A 19,405-nucleotide genomic window follows, 5' to 3' on the forward strand; every position below is an offset into this window, starting at 1 on the left:
TGGCTTGACTGTCCGGAGTTGATTTTACAATTTCATTATCACATTTTCACTAAAAGCAATATAGCAATAATATTAATATTATCATAACTTTGGAGTTGTGTTTCTGTCCTCCTGATGGGTAAAAGTCTGTTTTGGTCTCCACCAATCCTAAGGGAATATCTGGCTCTTGCTGCTAAATGCTCTCTAACTTTATCTGTCTGCTGTTTGGTGCTGGGCAGGTAGTGGACAGTGGGTTTATCAGAGCTTTTTCACTGAAAACAGTTGCCTATGATACAGTGATGTGATGGTGGACTGGTGAGAGTTAACCAAAACAGTAAAGTTGTGGGCCGTAAAACCAAGACAATGAGCTGAAAGACGCTAAAATGCTCCATAGAGCTGAGGGGAACTGCGGGGTTGGGTGATAAATCTCTGTGAGTTTGTCACTACGAGTGACACATAGTCACACATAGTCATTCAATCCATTGGTCATTTAAAATATTGACTATGGCAGCTTTAAGCTTAATAGACAATAGTGTTCCAAAGTCAAAGTTTGATTGGCATATATTCTATCTTTTTCTGGTAATTCAAAATTGTTAAGTACATTAACTTATTGTATACTTGCTGCAAAACCCCAGACATAAAGACATACTTTCTTTTTTCTTTTTTTGGACAATAGCAAACTGATGTAGACATGTGCTGGTGTGTGGGAAGGGCCTGGTGGATTTGAACCAAACAGCGTGACTTTGAATGGCATTCAGTTTGGACAAGAGACAGGAAAAGAAAGGCATGAACTGTAGACACTGAGGGTGAACAGGATGAACTTTATTTCCAGTATTCATCTACTGCAAAATCTCTTGGAGCTTTTAAGACAGCATGTATCAAGACCTCTGTGGAAGCTGTCCAGAACCTGAATCCATGTTGAGAAGGATTCAGACTGCTCTAAAGTGTAAAGACCTCCCAACTTGCACTACTTAGGTGGACCTTAGGGAGTGGCCCACAGAGTTTGTACTTAAATTCCTTCTCCGTCTCTCTTCTTCCACTTTTACCTCTGTAATGTTAGTGTGAAATCTCTGATTTACGCTGTGTATATGTGTCTGCATTCCACTGAATGCTCTGAAACATTTTACTGGCCTTAGGTTTGTGCAGATCTGCTGTGTGTAAAATGTTGGATATTCCTCTTTTTTCCATTAGGCAACATGAACCAGATCTCAGGCCTCCTAGGATTTTCACTTGGTTAGAAACCACTGCAATAAGTCATCTTGCTCCAGTCACTTGACCTCACCAACAATTCAGTATGTGGTTTCCAGTGTGAGCGTGGGCTTTTGACTCTCAAACAGGATTTCTCTGCTTTTGAATCACTTGGAGCATGGTATTTTGTTTTGCTGACAAAAGGCAGACGGGATCTATGAGAATGTTGCATACAATATAATATTCATTGTTAGAAGACATCCCTCACTGGTATGTGACACAGTTTCTACCTTCTGACATCAGCTGCAGGCAGGACGATATGACATAACTCATGCTGGTGGCCTTTTTGGTATTTGTTCTTTACACAGTGATAAAACGTAGGGGCACAGTGATAACAGCAAGGCACGAGGACGAAACATAAACACTGAGAAGAAATGTGTCTTTGCTGATTTGTGCAGGTAAGTTTTAAAAACCCAAGAAGGGCCTTGTGAAACCACCTTGAGGGGGAGAGAGGCAGCATTGCCACTTCTGGGTCAAATTCTGTCCCTTCAGTTTAAATTTAGCTCATTGCAAGGACAATATTTATTTTAAATTCCAAGCAAGATCCACATTTTTAGCATTGGCTCTAGGAATGGGAATGTCGGTCAGTCCACCCCTTTAGTTCAGACTAAAATATCAGTAACAGCTACTGGATGGATTGCCATAAAATTTTGTAGATATTCATGGTCCCCAGAGGATGGATGCTACTAACTTTAGTGATCCTCTGTTTTCTAGTGACACCATGAGGTGGACATTTTTTGTGAAATGTCGTGTAAAATATTGGATGGATTGCCATGAAATTTGGTACTGACATTAATCGCGCCCAGAGGATGAGTCCTAATGATTTTGGCCAACGTTTTTACGACTTTCTGCTAACAATCCCACAATGACAATATTTTTTAATATTTTATAAGTGTCCAAAATCTCATTTTACTTTTCTTACTGTTAGCTATCGGGTGTCTGTTATATTGGGAGTAGTGATTGAGTGAACGAGAGAATGATTTTGGACACAGTTCATGTTAGCATTGTCATTCTGAGCATGTTGCCATGCTAATGTTAGCATTTAGCTCAAAGCACCGCTATACATAAGTACAGTCTCACAGAGTGGCTAACATTGCTATAGACTCCAATGCTGTGTTCAGACAGAACGCAGATCAAATTTTTCTCGTGTTATGATTACATAAAATAAGGCAAGAATTCACCCCAGGCAACACAAATATGTGTCCACGAAAGTTGAAAATGTTTCATCTTGAGCAAAAAATTTGCACTTATCGTGGGGCTTTATGAATGTACTTCATGAATGTACAGAAACAAGAGGAGAAAAGAGAGGGAGACTGGAGGGAAATAACAGAAAGAACCAGAGTTCTTGATGAGTTCTGAGTTCAGTCAGAGGCTGAACTAAATGCACACTGAAACACCCCAACATTAATCACCCAGCCAAATTTGAATGATTAAAAAAATCACCAAGTATATAAAATTAGGTTTCAAAATTTTGGAAAAATAAGCAGTGTTCTCTGCCTTGTTTGTAGGTGTAAGGCAAGCAACGTTGATGATATTTTAAAAATAAAGTAACTGTAGGAACCACTGTTTAATTCAGCACATATTTTGTAGACTAGTTGACAAGCGATCCATCATCAATCATCATTATGTTAGATTGTCGTTTTTTTTTTAATGGAATTGGGTGCACTTAATGTTACTTCTCTGCTGGAAAGTCCTTGGCGGCTTCATTGTGGCTGTCACCCTTAGAGCAAAAGCCTCTCACGCCATGCTTTTTGGTGAAGTGCTGGCCAGCAAATGCTCTCCCTCTGGCCAGGATAAATGTTGAACCAAGTCAAGAATCTTGGCATAAAATATTTTGTCTCAATAAATGTAAGAATGACATATGGGAAGGTGACAAGTTAAAGCCTGAATGAATGAGTGGATAACCATAAAAACTGCAGATGCGCCCATACACAGCATGAGTGGTAACTGAATGGTTTGATTAGTATGAAAATGATCTTAAGTGAATCACACGCTATGGCCTTGACAGTCATTAAATCTCAACCTAACTGAACACCTATGATTCATCCCTCTGGTAGAGTTCAAGAGACAGCAATGAAGTTGTTCTAGAGACTTGTGGTGAAACAACACCTTACTGAGACGCTTTATGTTCATTTCTCCTCTCATTTATCATCCATCTGTAGCTTCAGTGAAGTGCTGGAACAAGCAGGGCATTGGTATGTGATGATGTGGTCAAACAGCGTGGAAAAAAAGGTTTAGCTGCTTTAACTTTGAATCCACTTAGGCAGAACTTTAAAGGGAACGAGTGGAACATTCAGTTTCAAATGGTTAACTCAACCGAATGTTCCTGCTGTCAGTGAAATGGATTAAAAATTAAATCTTCTCTCGGTTTAGGTTAAGCAAGTGGAAATATATGATAAATATATTCTTAAAATTTTCCATGTCCTCCCTCTCCTCTTTTTTACCAGATGCTAAACGAACCAATAGCTGGTCTGCTGTTGACCAAACCCCCTGTCACTCATTAACTCTGTCCAGTCATACGACCTTTACTGCTTACGTGTCTGCTGTCAGATCATGAACTGATCACACGTTTCTCAATGTTTCATTCACATTTTCCTCTGTCCCTCATTAGATCTGTCTGCTTTGTCATTCAGTGACTTGTAATGATTGACTTCTTTGGGGACAATTGGGTCAGAACAGTTATGTCAAGGGCACAGTAAGGTGGAGGAGGGCGGAAATGACTAGAAAGGATCTTTTCAAGTGTACCGAATAATATATCTTGCATTTTTTAAGATCATTTGGAACTGTATTTGGGTATTGTCAGAATTTCATTTCTATCATGCATGCCTTTATGTCCTTTAGGAATGCATACACACACACATACTCTCTGAAATCATACTCTATACTCAATCTTACTACAGTATAATTCTTTATTTTACAGAGTGAAGGACATTGTCAAACAGTAACATTTTAACTACAGTTCAGACTGTTTTCCTTTTCTGCCATATGATCATGTTTAAGGAACAGTGGAAAAGATGAGATAAATAGTCTTTGGTGACATACAGATATTAACATACAGAGATAACTTAAATACATAATTTTCTTTAAATAGTTTGGCGGAATATATATATATATATATTCACAGATGCATACGACGTTCACAGTCATCCTGACGCCACATGGAGTGCACTGACATCTTCAAACACATTCGCAGACAATCTAAAATACAACATTTACAAGAAGAACCTCATCCAACCTTCACAATTTCATTACAACGAGTGAAATTCAAGTTGTGAGGAACTATCAACACACGTGTTTGCATTAAAGTGCTTTCCTGTGACCCTAAAGGAGATCATGTGATCAGCAAAAACACAACCTACTGAGATCTACCAGGATCTACTGTATCTTACAAAGCTAACAGAAACATTTCACACGCTAACTCTGCACTCATTCCTGTGTGTCTTTGCAATAGAGAGCAATGAGAGCTCTAGATGTTTCTCTTGACACATATGGGGAGGTATTAGCGGTCGAGCACAGTTTACTCACACAACTTGATGTGACGCAACCTCAGACGTCACAAAAACATACTGCGCAAAAAGACTTGAAGTACAATGGACCAGAGCACACATCAAACACAGGAGATAAGTGTCCTGATAAAGCAGCTCAAATAGAAATAGTACATTTTAAAAAGTAGAGAGATCCACCAGGGTTTTCAGCGTTTGAAAAGCCTTTTAATGATCCGTCACGAGACATTGATTAGCTCCATTACAGCAGAGAGAATGGCATGTTTCACCTCAGCAAGCCTTTGAACAGATTAGACTTAAGACTAAGGAACCACCGATTATTACCCTGTGACCTCTGGGTGAGAGACAGGATGAGGCAGAGAGACTAAATATAAAAAAGAAAAAGAATTAAGCAAAAGATACAAAGAAAAAATCAGAGATACACAGATTAAGATATAAAAGAACACATTATTATATGATGTAGATCACATACTGTAAAATAATTCGATTTGTCAAGTATTGCCAGGTATTTGGTGAGTTTCGACTAATGCTCTATTTTAGGAATACCAAATTTTTATGTTTGTGAACTGATATACAGAGCAACAAAGCCTAAAATAGATACTCCTGTGATTGAAAAAATAATTAATTAAATCTAAATGAAATCAGAAAGTGGGCCGACAGTTTGGCCTGTATTCCTACAATGAAACCCTCTGCATGTTAAGATCAGGCTACAATATAGTAAAGGCTTGGAATAGATGTTTACAACTATGTAAATAGTATATATTGTAATTATGTTTCTCTGCAGAAATGTGGGTTTTATAGATATGGTTGCATTGTTTGGAGAGATTTTAGCATGCTTGATGAGGAAAGCCTGACCTCAGTTATTCTCAGTCCATCATCCACCCACCATTTCAGAGACGGACATAAATAGAGAAAGGGAAATGTCAGGGCATGTATTTTTGATGCTACTCTATTTTTTGTGTACATATTTGAAATTGGGCACTCATACACCTATAATTTTGGTCCCTGTGGTCTCTCATTGGAAACCCGCAATGTAACAGTAGTGCTTTTGGCCTCAAGACTAATTTAAACCCATTTAACATACTACATGTGAACTACAGGGGTGCCCGTTGCTGCCAACAGAATTTCGTGTATAGTACAAGATGTTGTCAAGTATTGCCTATAGAAAATCTAAGGAACAGTTGACTTTTTTTTTCACTGTAATCCATGACATGCAAAGGCAACACTATGAGACACCCTTAAGAGTGTTTCTCTTTTTGAAAACAGGTTCTCCAAAATCCCTTGATTGGCCCCTAGCTTTTTTCTTTTTGGATACGAAGTACAGTCAGTTCACCCAAATTACAAAAAACATTTCTTAGGTGCCCTGAGTCTATCTTGCTATGCAAACTTACTTTTGGTTTTATTTGCCCAAGGCAATAAAATAAAACCAGTATTGGAATTTCTGTCTTTTAGATTTCTGCCTCCACTCCAACATATTGGAGAACATGGAAGTGACTGGAATTTCCATGGTGCTCACAGCATTTAATTATTTTTTAAGTCAACAGCAACATCTCTGACCAAAATAAGATATCAGCTTACTCGTAAAATCTGCAAAAATCTGTGAAAATATGGGAAATACGTTTTATTGTAATTTTGTTGAACTGGCCCCTTCAATATCTGCAAACTTCAAGGTTGCATGTGTGCCATATGCCTTGCTCTTTATATTTATGTATTTGTGTTGAGTGTGAAGACCATGGGAGGCTCAGGGCCCCCCATCCCCTGTTGTGGTGGTACATATGACTGAAGTGATTAGGTCAGGTTTATTAAAGTGCTGTCAACCCAAAGTCCTGACTTGCAGGGAGAACTTATGAATCACGTGAAAGGGCTAATATTTCATACTAGGCCTCCGGGGAGGAAAATGCCTGCAGCAGTGTGACGGAGCACTGATCCATGGCTCCAAGGTTCACTTTGCCACCTACTGTGTCAGCCAACCAGCCACTATAATGCAACATTGAAACTGATCCTTTGTGAACTCAGTTTCTGTGTAGATTCCTTTCAAGGCACTGGGTGATGACCCTCTTCTTTTTTCAGCACAGTTTATGTGGTTAAATCCTGACTCAGACTGCTTTTAAACTCTGTAACTCAAGTACCGTGGCGAGTTTCAAATGTAAACTGTGGTCCTGAAACATTAAGTCCTGCTGTGTGACATTCTTGGACCAACGTGGAATAAATTCCTAGTATCAACTGAAAACTTGTGAACTCTTCCAGGGATGTCAGTGTTCATATTGACATTGTCTATGCAGTTGTAAAATGATCTGGGAGTTCCAAAAACAGGGGTGTAGTGAAGGATAAAAAAAGGGGCAAAAAAAGAGGTAAAAGGGTTCATTGGGTCATTTCACAAGGTCTTTGGGGATACATTGGTTTTGACAGGGCTCCAGCACTGAGTGCAAGTTGAAATCCACATTAGGGGCTTAAGTGTTTGATCAATGAGCCGAGGGATAACCACTGCTGGGCAGGTCAGTTGGCAGACAGGACCGGGCCATTGGATGGTGTTGAAGACAAGCCGTCATTCTTACATTAACAGGATTAAGACGTCAAACAGAGGCTTCTTGGCTTCTTTTGAGTGTTCAGGAAAGATGTTGAGGAGAGCTGACCATCCTTCAAAAGGCAAGTGTTCTCAGGGTGGTGAGAGAACTCAAGGGGGGTCATGATCTTGAATTTGAATTCTTTTCCTCAAATTCGTTTATCAGCACAAAAAGTAGAGAGGCACAACAGAGTATAATTGTCATTATGAGATAGATAAACAAAAGTTATGGACTACATCAAAATCTAATGCAATGACTATCAGTAATACGTTAAAGATAAATAACTGGAGATATAGATAGACTTGCTGGGGGTGTTTGGAGGAGTCAACTAACTCATCCGTAACTATGGGGGCTCCTAGGGTTGATGGGGGATGAATCTTCTCTGCCGCTCTGGCCAATGAGCTGATAGAGCCGGTGGCTGAGGTTCTGCACTTGGCAGGTTCCCAGGACGCAACCTACTCTCATCAGCTGGGCATGATGGGGGTAGTGGTGACCCCCTCGCGATCCTGAGTGGGCATGGCGACGAGCTCTCAGCGCACTCCGCTCAATCTGCGAAGCCTCAGTGGGCCGTGCCCACGCTAGGCTGGGAGAAGCTGTTCTCACTCCTGAGGCCGGTGGGTGTCTGAGGAAACCGGGCAGCCATTTTGGGGATTGGCTGGGGGCTGAGGAGGGGACAGCAATGTTAGTCTGGCCTCCTGAAGCCAAGGCTGTATCTTCTCTCTGGTCGATGAGCTTGTTGAGGAGGTCCAGCCTAAGGAAAAAAAGAAATCAGGTGAAAATTCATCCTGACGGTATGTGATTCTCATTCATTTATTGGGATCAAACCACGTCTCTAAAAATGTATGGATAACCACTGAAATCAGGTTTTCATTTACAGTATTCATTAATATATTGCAAAACAAATAGCAGAGACAAGAAATGGGAAGAGAATGCGTGAACAAATGAGGAGGCTTATGTCACACACCTTCAAAATACCATCATAATAAGGCTAGGAGTCTACAGTCATGCTAGCGGCTTGGAGAGGCTGAGTGCTTTGAGCTAAATGCTAATATCTGCTGGTGAACATGCTCACAATGACAATGTTAACATTCACATGTCTAGCAAGTACTGTTTACCGTGTTCACCATCTTAGTTTAGCATGTTAACTTGTGAAAAGAACTTAACATGAAGTGTAGTTGATGCTGATGGGAATGCCATTAGTTTTGCAGGTATTTGGTCATAAACCACAGGTTTAGACAAGTTAAAATTTTGACCCGCTGGTGGTGCTAAAGTTAAGGAGTCACTAAAGTTATTACAAGTCATGCTGAGGGGGACGTGAATGTGGCATTTCATGACGGTCCATCTAATACTTCAACCTCATGGTGGCGCTACAGGAAAAATTAGGGGATCATCAAAGCCAGTAGGATTCATTCTCTGGGGAACAATGAATGTCCGCTAGTTGAGACATTTCAGTCTGGACCAAAGTGGTGGACTGACCAACAGACCGCCATTGGCCCACAGCCACACCGCCAATAAAACTGCCCAAATACAGAGAAACCTCTATGTCTAAACTATTGCTGCATTCATGGATAAAATATAGATAAAACAGAATAAATACGTTTGTGGATAAAAAGTTGACCTTGGCATATGCTTGCCAGCATTGTTACAATAACAACTGATGTAAGGACAGCTGGTAATTATGCAGAAATCCGGTTAGCCGTACAAAGCAGCTTTGATAAACACATCATTTTTGTCTGCTGTCTGAACACAGCGCCTCTCTACACAGTCACCCATCCACGTGGACACCATGCTCATCTCTTAATGCACACTGTAAAAGTTAATGGCTTTTCACATGCTGCCTAAAACAACATGTGCTCTGAGTCAGCCTCACTTATTACATTATACAATCAAAACCTGCACCATGCTGCATTTTAATGCCCAGCTGGGTTTCAGCAAATGGTAGCTATGGGAGATTTAGCAGGGCCACCATGTCTCAGTGGTGCTGATGGGCTCCAGGGGAGAACATTAAAGTCCCAGATGAGGAAAAAAAACAATTTTACATCTGATGCTAATCTGTTTGTTTTTATTTTTTCAGTAGAATGTAGTTCCAGTAAAAACTGTTCACAGTGAGGTCTGTGGATTGTCCATAGCAACCAGGATATTGTTTCAGGAAAAAGAAGTTGCATATGAATTGTTCAAATTTCACTTTTCATTGCTTTGAGCACCACATACGGAATTTATTTTACTTCAGTTGTATAGGGATGGAGGCAGAAGTCTCAAATCCTGATATCTTACAGCCTGGCCAAATGAAACCCAAACTGTCACTTAACTAGAGAAAATACTCCAGTGAGAAAAATATGCCTTTTGTAGTTTGGGTGAGCAGATCCTTCACGAAAAATGTCTCTCTGAGACATCACATAAGACTCAATGACCTGTTAAGATGAGCATGTTCTGCAGCTAGGTGGACCAGCGGTTACAGGCCGTTAAGCAAACAGTGCCAACAAACTCACCATCTGTTCATTGTTTGACAGAGACAGTTGCTTCTCACAACTTGTCCCTGGAGGTCCTCACTGAACTGTCACTGCTGTGTTTGTACAGCACAGTGTGACTCAAGTCCCTGAGTGTAAACCCATCACCACTGCTGATGCTGAGAAGTAAATAGCAATATGCTGTTGCCCCTGGCAGCCAGTGGACAAAAAAGACAAATATGTTCATTTTTAGCAATAGCTTCTTCTTTTGTAATGAGATTTAAATAAAGCATCAGGGCAAATATATCCATGTTTGCGTTTCTGTGTCAAAGAAAAGAAATCTTCCACGGCATCAGGTTTGGCAATTTTTCCCCATGTTCTCAGAGGCAGAAGCCACAGATGATCTAATTATAAAAAGTGTGTTCCACTTGTAAAATGCTGACTTGTGTTATTTCACCATGAACACTCAGTCCTTAGTCATGCTAAGAGTTTAAGATGTGAGACATCACAAGGCTCTGTGGCAGCAGACAGCTTCTCTTACAGTCTGTGCTGTGGTGGGTTTGGGATTCCTCTCTGAAACATGAAGCTTTTGGTTTATTCAGCTAGTTTAGTTGCAGGCTCACTGCTGGCAGGTCTGGTAGTCTGTGCAGGACCTGCTGTCCAACAGTGGCAGTGGCTGAATAAATAGTTGCGTAATGCCAGACCACAGACAGTGGCAAGCACTATTTCCAGGACAGGCCTGGTGTGCCATGGTGCCACATCACCAAGTTACACCCACCTGGTCTGTAGCAGAAGTTAAATTTGACTGCACAGGAAAGCTATTCACGTGGGTCACAAGGCAGCAGTGGTGGCCCTGTTGCTCTTGACTTGGATAGGTGCCCCATTTGTATGTACACTCCCATAAAAAAAAAAAGTTTTTCTAATGTTTAAAGGGTTAATTTCAAACAGGTGATAATTTATCACCTTTTTTTATCCTGACTTTATTCTTCTATACAGCCAGGCAGAACTGTAATTTGTAGTGTAGATGATCCTCCTTTTCGTGTTTTAAATTCTAGATGTCAATAGTAAAACTCATTATGTCAAAAGTGGAAACACTTGTTAAAAAAATAAAATGAGAAGATATGAGAGATGAAATAGAAAACCCTGTAGAGTTGTAAGTTGTAATGTAAGAGAAGCTGCCACTTTAGGATCCATGACATCAGTGCTTTGACCTCTTTATCACCATGGTTAACATCCCTGGGAGCTGAATGTGGCGCATGTTTTTAGCTAACAGTCCTATCAGAGCAGCTTAGACTGATAAATAGGTAAGCAGGAACAAGGTTTGCTGTTTGTTCCTCAACTGGCCAAGACACGCACCCAGTGACAAACACACAAATCTATGATATCTCACCCTAACTTCTCTCCTATGAGGTCAACCCAACCCAACATAAACTCTCCAACTCTCACCCTGGACCAGACTTTGCACTTGCACCACAGGTCTCTAGGACACTGTCATGGCCATATAGACCCTGTGACTATACTACAATAACAGTTAGAAAGAAAAATACTTCCTGGAAGAGTAAGGATACAGGTGGCAGATGATGTTTGTTTGTTAAATGAGTGTTTCTTCAGTGTTTGGTTTCTAGAGGTCTTGTTTGGTTTTCAAGATTTCCAATACAATGCATTTCTTGCTTATCTCACTTGAAGCCTGATATCTTTCTGTTTAATTCACCAATACAGTACTTAGTTCTTTAATAGTATACAGACAAATTTTGATGTCATATTTCATGTGACGTATGTGTAATGGAGGGCAAATCCAGGGACAAGTCCTGAGTCAACCTGCCCAGAAGCCGCTCTCCTTCAAAAAGACTTTGGGACTGCCATGATTGTCTTCCAGGAGTTAAAAAAATCTTGAAGTGGAGAACTCTTTCAGTCTGTTATATTTGATCTCCCAAAACAGGCTAATATGGCAATGAAGAGCCTAATCCCACATGCCAGCAGAAAAAGAGATCTCGGTGATTGGCAGACGATCAAAGATATACAAGCCTCTTTGTCTTTAATTGTTCAACCCTCTGTGGTTTTCGACGTCTTGTATGGTCTTAGCTTAAGAGCTTTAAACTAAAATTCCTTTTGACTGAAGATGATTTCTAAGGATTTTACAGTTCGATCAAACGCTGAGCCGATCCTTTTGTGCTGCCTTGTTTGGTTTGACTTCTGTATTGACCTTGCAGTGGGCTACATTGCTGCTTTTAGGGTGTGAAATTAAAGCTGGCGTCTACCCATCTTGATGGAGAGGTTCAGCTCCCATGCAGGAGGTAAGCTGTCCGTAACCTAACTCTAGATGCACTACATAATTAGCAGAGAAGCTGAAGCTTACCAAGGGCAGTCTTAATCAGCGGTAAATATGGCACATTCATCTGTAATCTCCCAGTAGGTAATAGTGGAGAGATTGTTGTTGTGGACAGAAATAAACGAAAGGTGATTTGTTAAACACCAAACACTGGTCTTACTTGTTCTGTTGTAGTTCAGCTTTCATAACAAGCAGGGCTGGACATTCAATGTACTTAGTACAGTTTGTAAATGACACCAATTGACAAGCTGCCAAGTCAAAAGCTACTGTATATATCTGCTCTGAAACCCTGTCATTGCAATGCGAGTAGACAAAACACTCGCAATCACAACTTCAAACAACAGCAGGTTTCCTCCTCCTTCACAACGGTGTGGTTTTCTGTGTGGAGCGGAAACCTGCTCTTTAAAGATGTGGAGGGTGGAATTTAGGTCTTAGCCATTAATCCACAGTGGAATTCTCTGCCTGCCAGGTTGCTGCTTTTTCCCTCCACAACTGCAGCCTGGGTTTGGTCAGATTGACCCCCATGGAGCCTTAGGACTGTTTATGCTGTTCATATATCTATGAGTCCAAGCCAAAATGTCTGTTTACAACATGCAACAAATTAAAGAAGACATATAAGAAGTGGCCTCTCTTGAGATTATTTGCCATACAGGGAATCCTGGTTTCAATCATTCTGCAAGCTTGAAAGTGGTTTTCTAAAAATGTTTAAGGGATAAAGTGAGAGTATGTAGTTCGTGTTGTTGCTTGATAAGGTGTAAACATGTCAGAATAGAGATAGCAAATGAAAAAGGACGAACCTAAAGCCAGCTGCATGTGCAGAGTCACTCAGAACTCACATCAACAAGGCAAGAAGCCATCCTGTGTGAGATTAATTCAGTCTGTTTCTCAGGTAAATATTATGTTAAGGGTATCTACATTGGATGTCTGAACCCCACGCTGGTGGGTTAATGATTTAACAAATGCTTTGGGGAAAAACATGACTTTATTTGGCCCTGAAAATGGTCAAACAACCTTGCATCCACAACATACATGCACAGACTGATTTGTCATGTCATCATACCCTGGTCCAGACAGAGTAGAAGCAGATTGGGTTGATGTAAGAAAAGCCTGACTGCAAATTAGCTTTACGTGTCCTCTGTCTCAAAGCAATGAGCCACTTCCCACTTCTGAAATCTGTATTGTAAAGCTGCTTTGCTGCTAAAGCCATATTTAACTTGTTGTTTGGCTGTGGACTTCAGCTATTTTCCCATACAAAAAAAAAACCTCAAGACGTTATGTAAAGCAACAATGAAGGGTAGGCATTGCCTGTGATCCGAGGAACATGCAATTTCTCCTTGTTTGGAAAGCTCCCGTCAGGCATTGTTACAGCGTCTTTGTGGGTTTTTGTCGTGACCGTATCAGGACACATCAGGACAACATGGACACAAACAAAGAACGGAGAAAGATTACAGACGTCTGAGCTCAGACATGCTCAGCATCCCAGAGGAGAAAAAAAACTGTAGCATAGTCGTATCTGTTATTATCAGCCTGTCAGCGTGTGATGGTAACAGAACAGGATGTGCTAAGTTAAGAGAAGACCAAGAATTTACTGTTCTAATAAAAGCCAAACAGGACATTTATGAGAGATGTGCAAAATGAGAAATGTGGTGGGTTGCGAGGCATGAGGAGTGATGGAGGAGGGAAATGCTCACTATGCTGTCAGAGTGAAATACATTTGTATAGGCTATGATCAGCCATACAGTTAAAGGTCTTCATAAAAATGACAGTGCCCAACTGTAGGCTGTTGAGTGTATTTAAATGCTCAACAATACACTGAAAAAAGCATTTGAGTGGTACCGCAAAGATTGGGTTTCAGTCCTTGACTGTGTTGCTTTTGACATGGATGGGTGCCCAATGGAACACAATTGTCTTCATGGTGGGAAGCCAGTGAGGGATTGTGAGCTTGTTGCTGCATTCGGGACTTGTGCTGATTCGTTGGGGTGACTCGACAGATTGAGGTCGAAGTTATACCCTTTGGGTGAGGTTGTCCTGACCCTCCACAGAGTCAAGAACAGCAATGAACAAGGAACAGGCCTTTTCAAAGTGGTAAAAAAAATGAGAAAACACACCAAAAAGTCATCAAATTACCCTAATTCTGATGAAGAGAACCGGGTAATGATGTTCACATCCCAATTTCAGATATCTTGAGAATTGCCTAAATCAGGTTTACTTCAAAAAAGACAAGGCAGGTGAGAAACCGATGCCCAAAAACTAAATGTAATTGGAAGACAAGCAAATACACAGAATTAAAAGAACATAAATGCTGTATTAGCAGCTACAACTGGCATAGGGACATTACTGAATGTTCTGGTGAGATTTGGTGCAGTCTAACTGCAAAACTACCCCTGTATTCTAGTAAATCCCCCTGCTGCATCAATGTCGCACCAACAGAGAAATCTGAAACCACAGTGATGACCCACACTGGAAATACCTCTGACACTTCCAAACAGAGATGGGAATAATGGGGGGTTTCAGTGCTTGGCAGGTGTGGTGAAGGAGGCCAGAGCAAACAGAGAGCGGATACAGGAGCCTTGCTTCCCTTCATTTCGGTTAGATGTCAGCAGCAGGTGTTCAACCTTTTAAACACTTCTGGTCACACACACGACAGGGATGGCCATGTGCGTGCATGCCCACCTGGAGGAAAATTGAACCACCTGATCTCCTTATACTGTTTTATTAGATCTTAAGTGCTTTCTTATATTTTATGGGATTAAGCTTGATCATTGCAAACTGTAGTGTTACTGTTTCTGTTATAACTACAACACAGGCAGTAATACTGTAACACAAACACACATCAGCTAAAATTGCCCACACAGGAGAATGTACTTTTTCTTTTTTTTAATAAATTTAGAACGTTTACCCTGGGAAAAAGCCCTCTTGATGATACATACACCACTCTGCTACTATTTTATAAAGTTAGTGATAATAATTGTCTTGACTTTAATCCAAGAATTCAACCCCCAAAAAAATCATGAACAGCACCAACAGGGGTATCAGGTGGCCTAGTAGTCTAAGATACTCAAATAAAGCTAAACATCCAAAAAAATCTTCTAAAACAGCATAAATAGCTGCTTCTGACCATATCACCACTCCCTCTAAGGACTACCATTCACACCGCAGCAGAATTCATGATTTCTTAGTCACTGAGTCTGCCTCTGATTTGCATCAGACCCAGCAGCTGTGGATCCAAAATCCACCAGAAGAGGGCATTCACACACTGACTCATCTACATTCCTCACTGCTCCCCAACAACGCAACTCCACGCACGTATTGCATCGCTGGCTGGCAGGCCTCCCACACACATCAAGACTGTACGTTTGTGTGTGTGAGTGCGTAAGTTGGACTGTGAGTAATCACACTGGTTGCTTTGCTGTGGTCTAATGTCGTCTTATGCTGGGCTTTGCGATTAAAAGCTCTGCCACTTAAGAGATGGAAAAGTACAGGTGCCATTCAGTGCATAACAAGATCCTTTACAATAGCACATACTGGTATTTCTGACCAGGGACAAACTGGTTTTCCCACCTTGGAAATAACAGTTTTCCTAAAGAATCACAGGGAGATGAAACTAAACAAAACCTCTATAAACGGTTACTCGTGCCACAGCTGCTTGGATCAAGAGTTGGAGGTGGAAGAAGATTCAGGAGAGAGAATCATGATGGAAAATGTTATAAAATTAGAAACTAGTTCATAAAATACAGATTAACTGCAACACAGACGCCAATGAACTGATGACACTGATGACTGGCAGTCAAATCTGGGTCAAATTTAGTTAGATCTGCTGTCAAATGCAGAATTTAAGACATATTTCACACTTTAAATCAAATCTAATCTAACCAATATGACCTCAATATCATTTACTTGACACTTTAGCCTACTTTATAGCCTGTTTTACTAATAGGATTACTATTGTTAGTGTTTATAGACACTCTTTTTTGTCTAAATAAATAGAATTTTACATGATCTTTTGCATATTTTGAATACTCCAAATAGTTATGTTTATATTAAATATCAATGCCAGTTTTTCCACAGCTGATCTGCTCTCCAGCGGGGTTTATTTCAAGGAGAAACTGTTTTAATGTGTCATGGGAGAGCCTTTGACCTTGCTGTCTACATTATCCACTATCTGCCCGACACAACAATACAGCACTTTCACTTCTACACACAGATGTGATCTATTACACAGGTAACGGACGAAATAATCCAGCCTTTTAGTCGCTGCTTATTTGAGCAGAGATGAACTTCATACTATAAATTAGATAAAAAGGTGTCAAGTTTGACGCACGGCAGTCCTCAGTCAAAATGTATTCAAACAGTGCGAAAGTCCGCTCAACAATTGAGCTTAAAACAAAGCTTTGCAATAACTTTCACACTATAGGCTACTGAATAGTTCATGTTTGACAAGTCATTTGATACCCAATAACGACATTACAACTAATTAACATTAAATAAAGGTTATTGTAATGCGCTTTAACTCCAAACTGTACAGTCAAATTGCTCATTAAGCGGCTACAAGGTTAATGCACTGATATTTAAATGAGCTGTTTGCGGTCGCAGGTGCGTTTTCTTGTCTTTTACGGAGAGCTATCTGACCAATCAGCAGTGAGGAGCGGGTCTGTGTGTTTAATAAAGTAGTAATAAGTCAAATCTCCTACCTGCTCCTGCCGGGACGCTCCTCAGCCGGCAGAGCCAGCAGCTGCTGGAGGGAAACCAGGCTGATGCAATACACAGTAAGCGGGAGAAGGGACCGCATCTCCGGACCAGCTTTTACTTTACACCCTCTCTGGGAAGGAGGGGGCGACCACACCGACTGGGCGCAGTTTAAATCCCAAGAGTGGGAAAAAAATCAAAATAAATATTGTAAAAAAAAAAAAAAAAAAAAAGGAAAAAGAAATCCCAGAAAAGTGTGCCGGGTTCAGATATCCAGGCTTGGCAGAAGAGATTGGAGATGAAACCTTAAAGGAAAAAAAGAGGAGGAAGTTAAAAAAAAAAAAAAAAAGATCAATTAAGCTGCTGAGCATAGCCTGCAATAATAGAAAAAAAGCACACATTTTATTCCTTTTAGAGCTAATGGGCAACTTTTAAATCAAACTATCTGCTCTTAAACACCCCCATCAGTGAATTCCACTTCAAAAGTTCTGTTTATAGATCCCTCCTTCATGGTATCCACTGAAACTTCTGCCCCAGATGAAGCATTCACACATTCTCCTGAAAATGTGCAAATATGCACCTACAAGCCCAATATGCAAATGATTTTCTTAACTGTTTAACCTGTTCAAACCTTTTAATAATGGTAATAAATGAAAGTCTTACCCTCTCGCTTATAATTTAAAATCTGTGTTTAGTTTAAGAGTTTTTTTCCCCCCTTGGATCCAAACGTGTTGGTCAAGATCAAGTTCTTCAGTGTGAAGCTGAGCGCTTGGTGACATTGTGGGTTTAAATACTGAGTGGGCGGAGTATAATGCCTCAAATGCCGGTGGGGACTTGTGGAGCCGAAGGTGCTGTAATGTTATTATTTCTCATGCTCGGAATATAGTGGACTGATGTGGTTGGTAAATACAAGCTATAAAGTGCGGGTAGAAACGAGAAGATGCATTTGGTTCCACATACCCTTATTAAAAAGAAATATGGTGTTCCTATGAGACATTTTAGAAAAATACTAAAAAAAAACAATGTAACAAGAAAGCTTCATGTGTCTCGATGTTGCCAGGAAATCTTAAACATGCTATAAAATATGCAAAGTTTGGTCTAAATGGTTTTTAACATGAATATTGAGCACCACAAGCTAATTTTAAAGTCTCAGAAGTAATACAGGAATGTTAAAGTGACGCAATAAGCATTTTAGGAATAGCACTACAAGCTCACTATTGAGCAGGACAGCACTACAGGTCCTTTTATAGATATTATGGGATTATTGCAGTTGTACCATATGAGCTTTAAAATTCACAAAAGGTCACTGTTAAGCCATAATTGGACACCACAGCCACACTTTGCTATCTGAATCAAACATGCGATTACTTGCACATGAATTTCTCAAGCAGTTTGTCTTCCAGACCAAACCCTTCCTCCTGTGTCTTATCATCACTGTCAGCCAAGTGTGTAAGCCAGATAGAAGGAGATGCCCCAGAACTTTGTCAATGCACGCCTACAGTCCCGTCATGACACATCATTGATAAATTTCCTGAGTAGAACATTTCTTTTGTACAGTTTATTTGCTATTGTGACCACTTTCCAAGAAGCTCCTGGCAAGACATAGAAAATTGTTTGTATGATTCATTAAGGAGCTGTAAAAGATGCAGAATGTGACATTTTTTCACTTACATTTTCTACTAGTACCACTACTACTTTCACTTTTATTAGGATATGTGGGTCAGACATGTCACAGGTCTAAATATGCATCTTACTATTTTGTTTAATGACTCAGATGAATCATATGCAGCTCTTTCCACTGTATTAGCGAGTCTAAGCTCTGCCAAAGTTCCTTCCTTTTCTAAGTCAGCTGAGTGATGCAGCAATGCACTAATAATACATACACCTGATCCTGCCTCCAATACAGTTACACAACTCTTGTTTCCAAGAAAGCACGTAGAGCTGGTTGTCAACGGTCAACTGGAAGCCTTTCTTGGTACTGTACTGACTCTGTGCTGCACATCCATGTACAACAGAAACAATAACAGAGTCAGGACAAGCAAAACACAGACTCCATGAGGAATTTAAGAATGTAATGTTTATTTTTTGGGCTTTTTGCTGAAGCAAAAATCATCTCAGGCTCATTAGTTGTATTTATTTAAACAAACATCAGTAGTCCTGCCATGTAGTTGACGCAAATGCATGATTGTCAATTTAGAATAGACAGATATAACCCCAGTTTGTGCTTCACATATAGCATGACATTTGAGTCACAGAGCTAAGCATCCAATTTTCCCCAGATTGTCACTGTATTCCCTGATCCAAACAAAGATGGAAGCCAAAAATGAAATACAATATGTCCTTGCTCTCGTAAAACACATGACAAAATCTTATGGCAATATTTTGTGTGGAAATATAAAATACTGAAAAGTACCATCAACATTTACCAATATAACTGATAATAAAATGTTTAATTTTGGTTCACGTTGTAAAAACCGAGCGAGGACATACAGTATGTCATTTTCGACTGCCATGTTTGTTTGGATTAGGAAAAGATGCACAATGGGAAACGGGTTAAAAATGATTTTTATAGTTCAACAGATTAGAAGGTTAGAAGACTCTTTAAGGATTTTGGGAATACCTTAGAACAGCACTAAGTGTTGTGCAATG

General features: G+C 40.2%; 1 protein-coding gene across 1 annotated transcript; it reads right to left on the reverse strand.

Annotated features, from left to right (window-relative positions):
• Positions 1 to 4,140: 4,140 nt before the first annotated feature.
• adm2a (adrenomedullin 2a) lies at positions 4,141 to 17,502 on the reverse strand. Its single transcript, XM_042403570.1, has 3 exons — positions 17,420 to 17,502; positions 16,762 to 17,061; positions 4,141 to 8,045 (listed from the first exon to the last, which is right to left on the reverse strand). The coding sequence occupies exons 2-3, from the start codon at positions 16,857 to 16,859 to the stop codon at positions 7,628 to 7,630; spliced, it is 516 nt and encodes a 171-aa protein (XP_042259504.1). The 5' UTR covers positions 16,860 to 17,061; positions 17,420 to 17,502; the 3' UTR covers positions 4,141 to 7,627.
• Between the last annotated feature and the right edge of the window lie 1,903 nt (positions 17,503 to 19,405).

The sequence above is a fragment of the Thunnus maccoyii genome, chromosome 23, assembly GCF_910596095.1.
Source record: "Thunnus maccoyii chromosome 23, fThuMac1.1, whole genome shotgun sequence".
NCBI classification, from domain to species: domain Eukaryota; kingdom Metazoa; phylum Chordata; class Actinopteri; order Scombriformes; family Scombridae; genus Thunnus; species Thunnus maccoyii.

Excerpts from the sequence above, each read along its gene's own strand:
- adm2a (XM_042403570.1), bottom strand. The coding sequence starts at position 16,859 with ATGCGGTCCCTTCTCCCGCTTACTGTGTATTGCATCAGCCTGGTTTCC. Across the intron at positions 8,046-16,761 it reads GAGCGTCCCGGCAGGAGCAG|GCTGGACCTCCTCAACAAGC; the intron begins GTAGGAGATTTG and ends TTTTTTCCTTAG.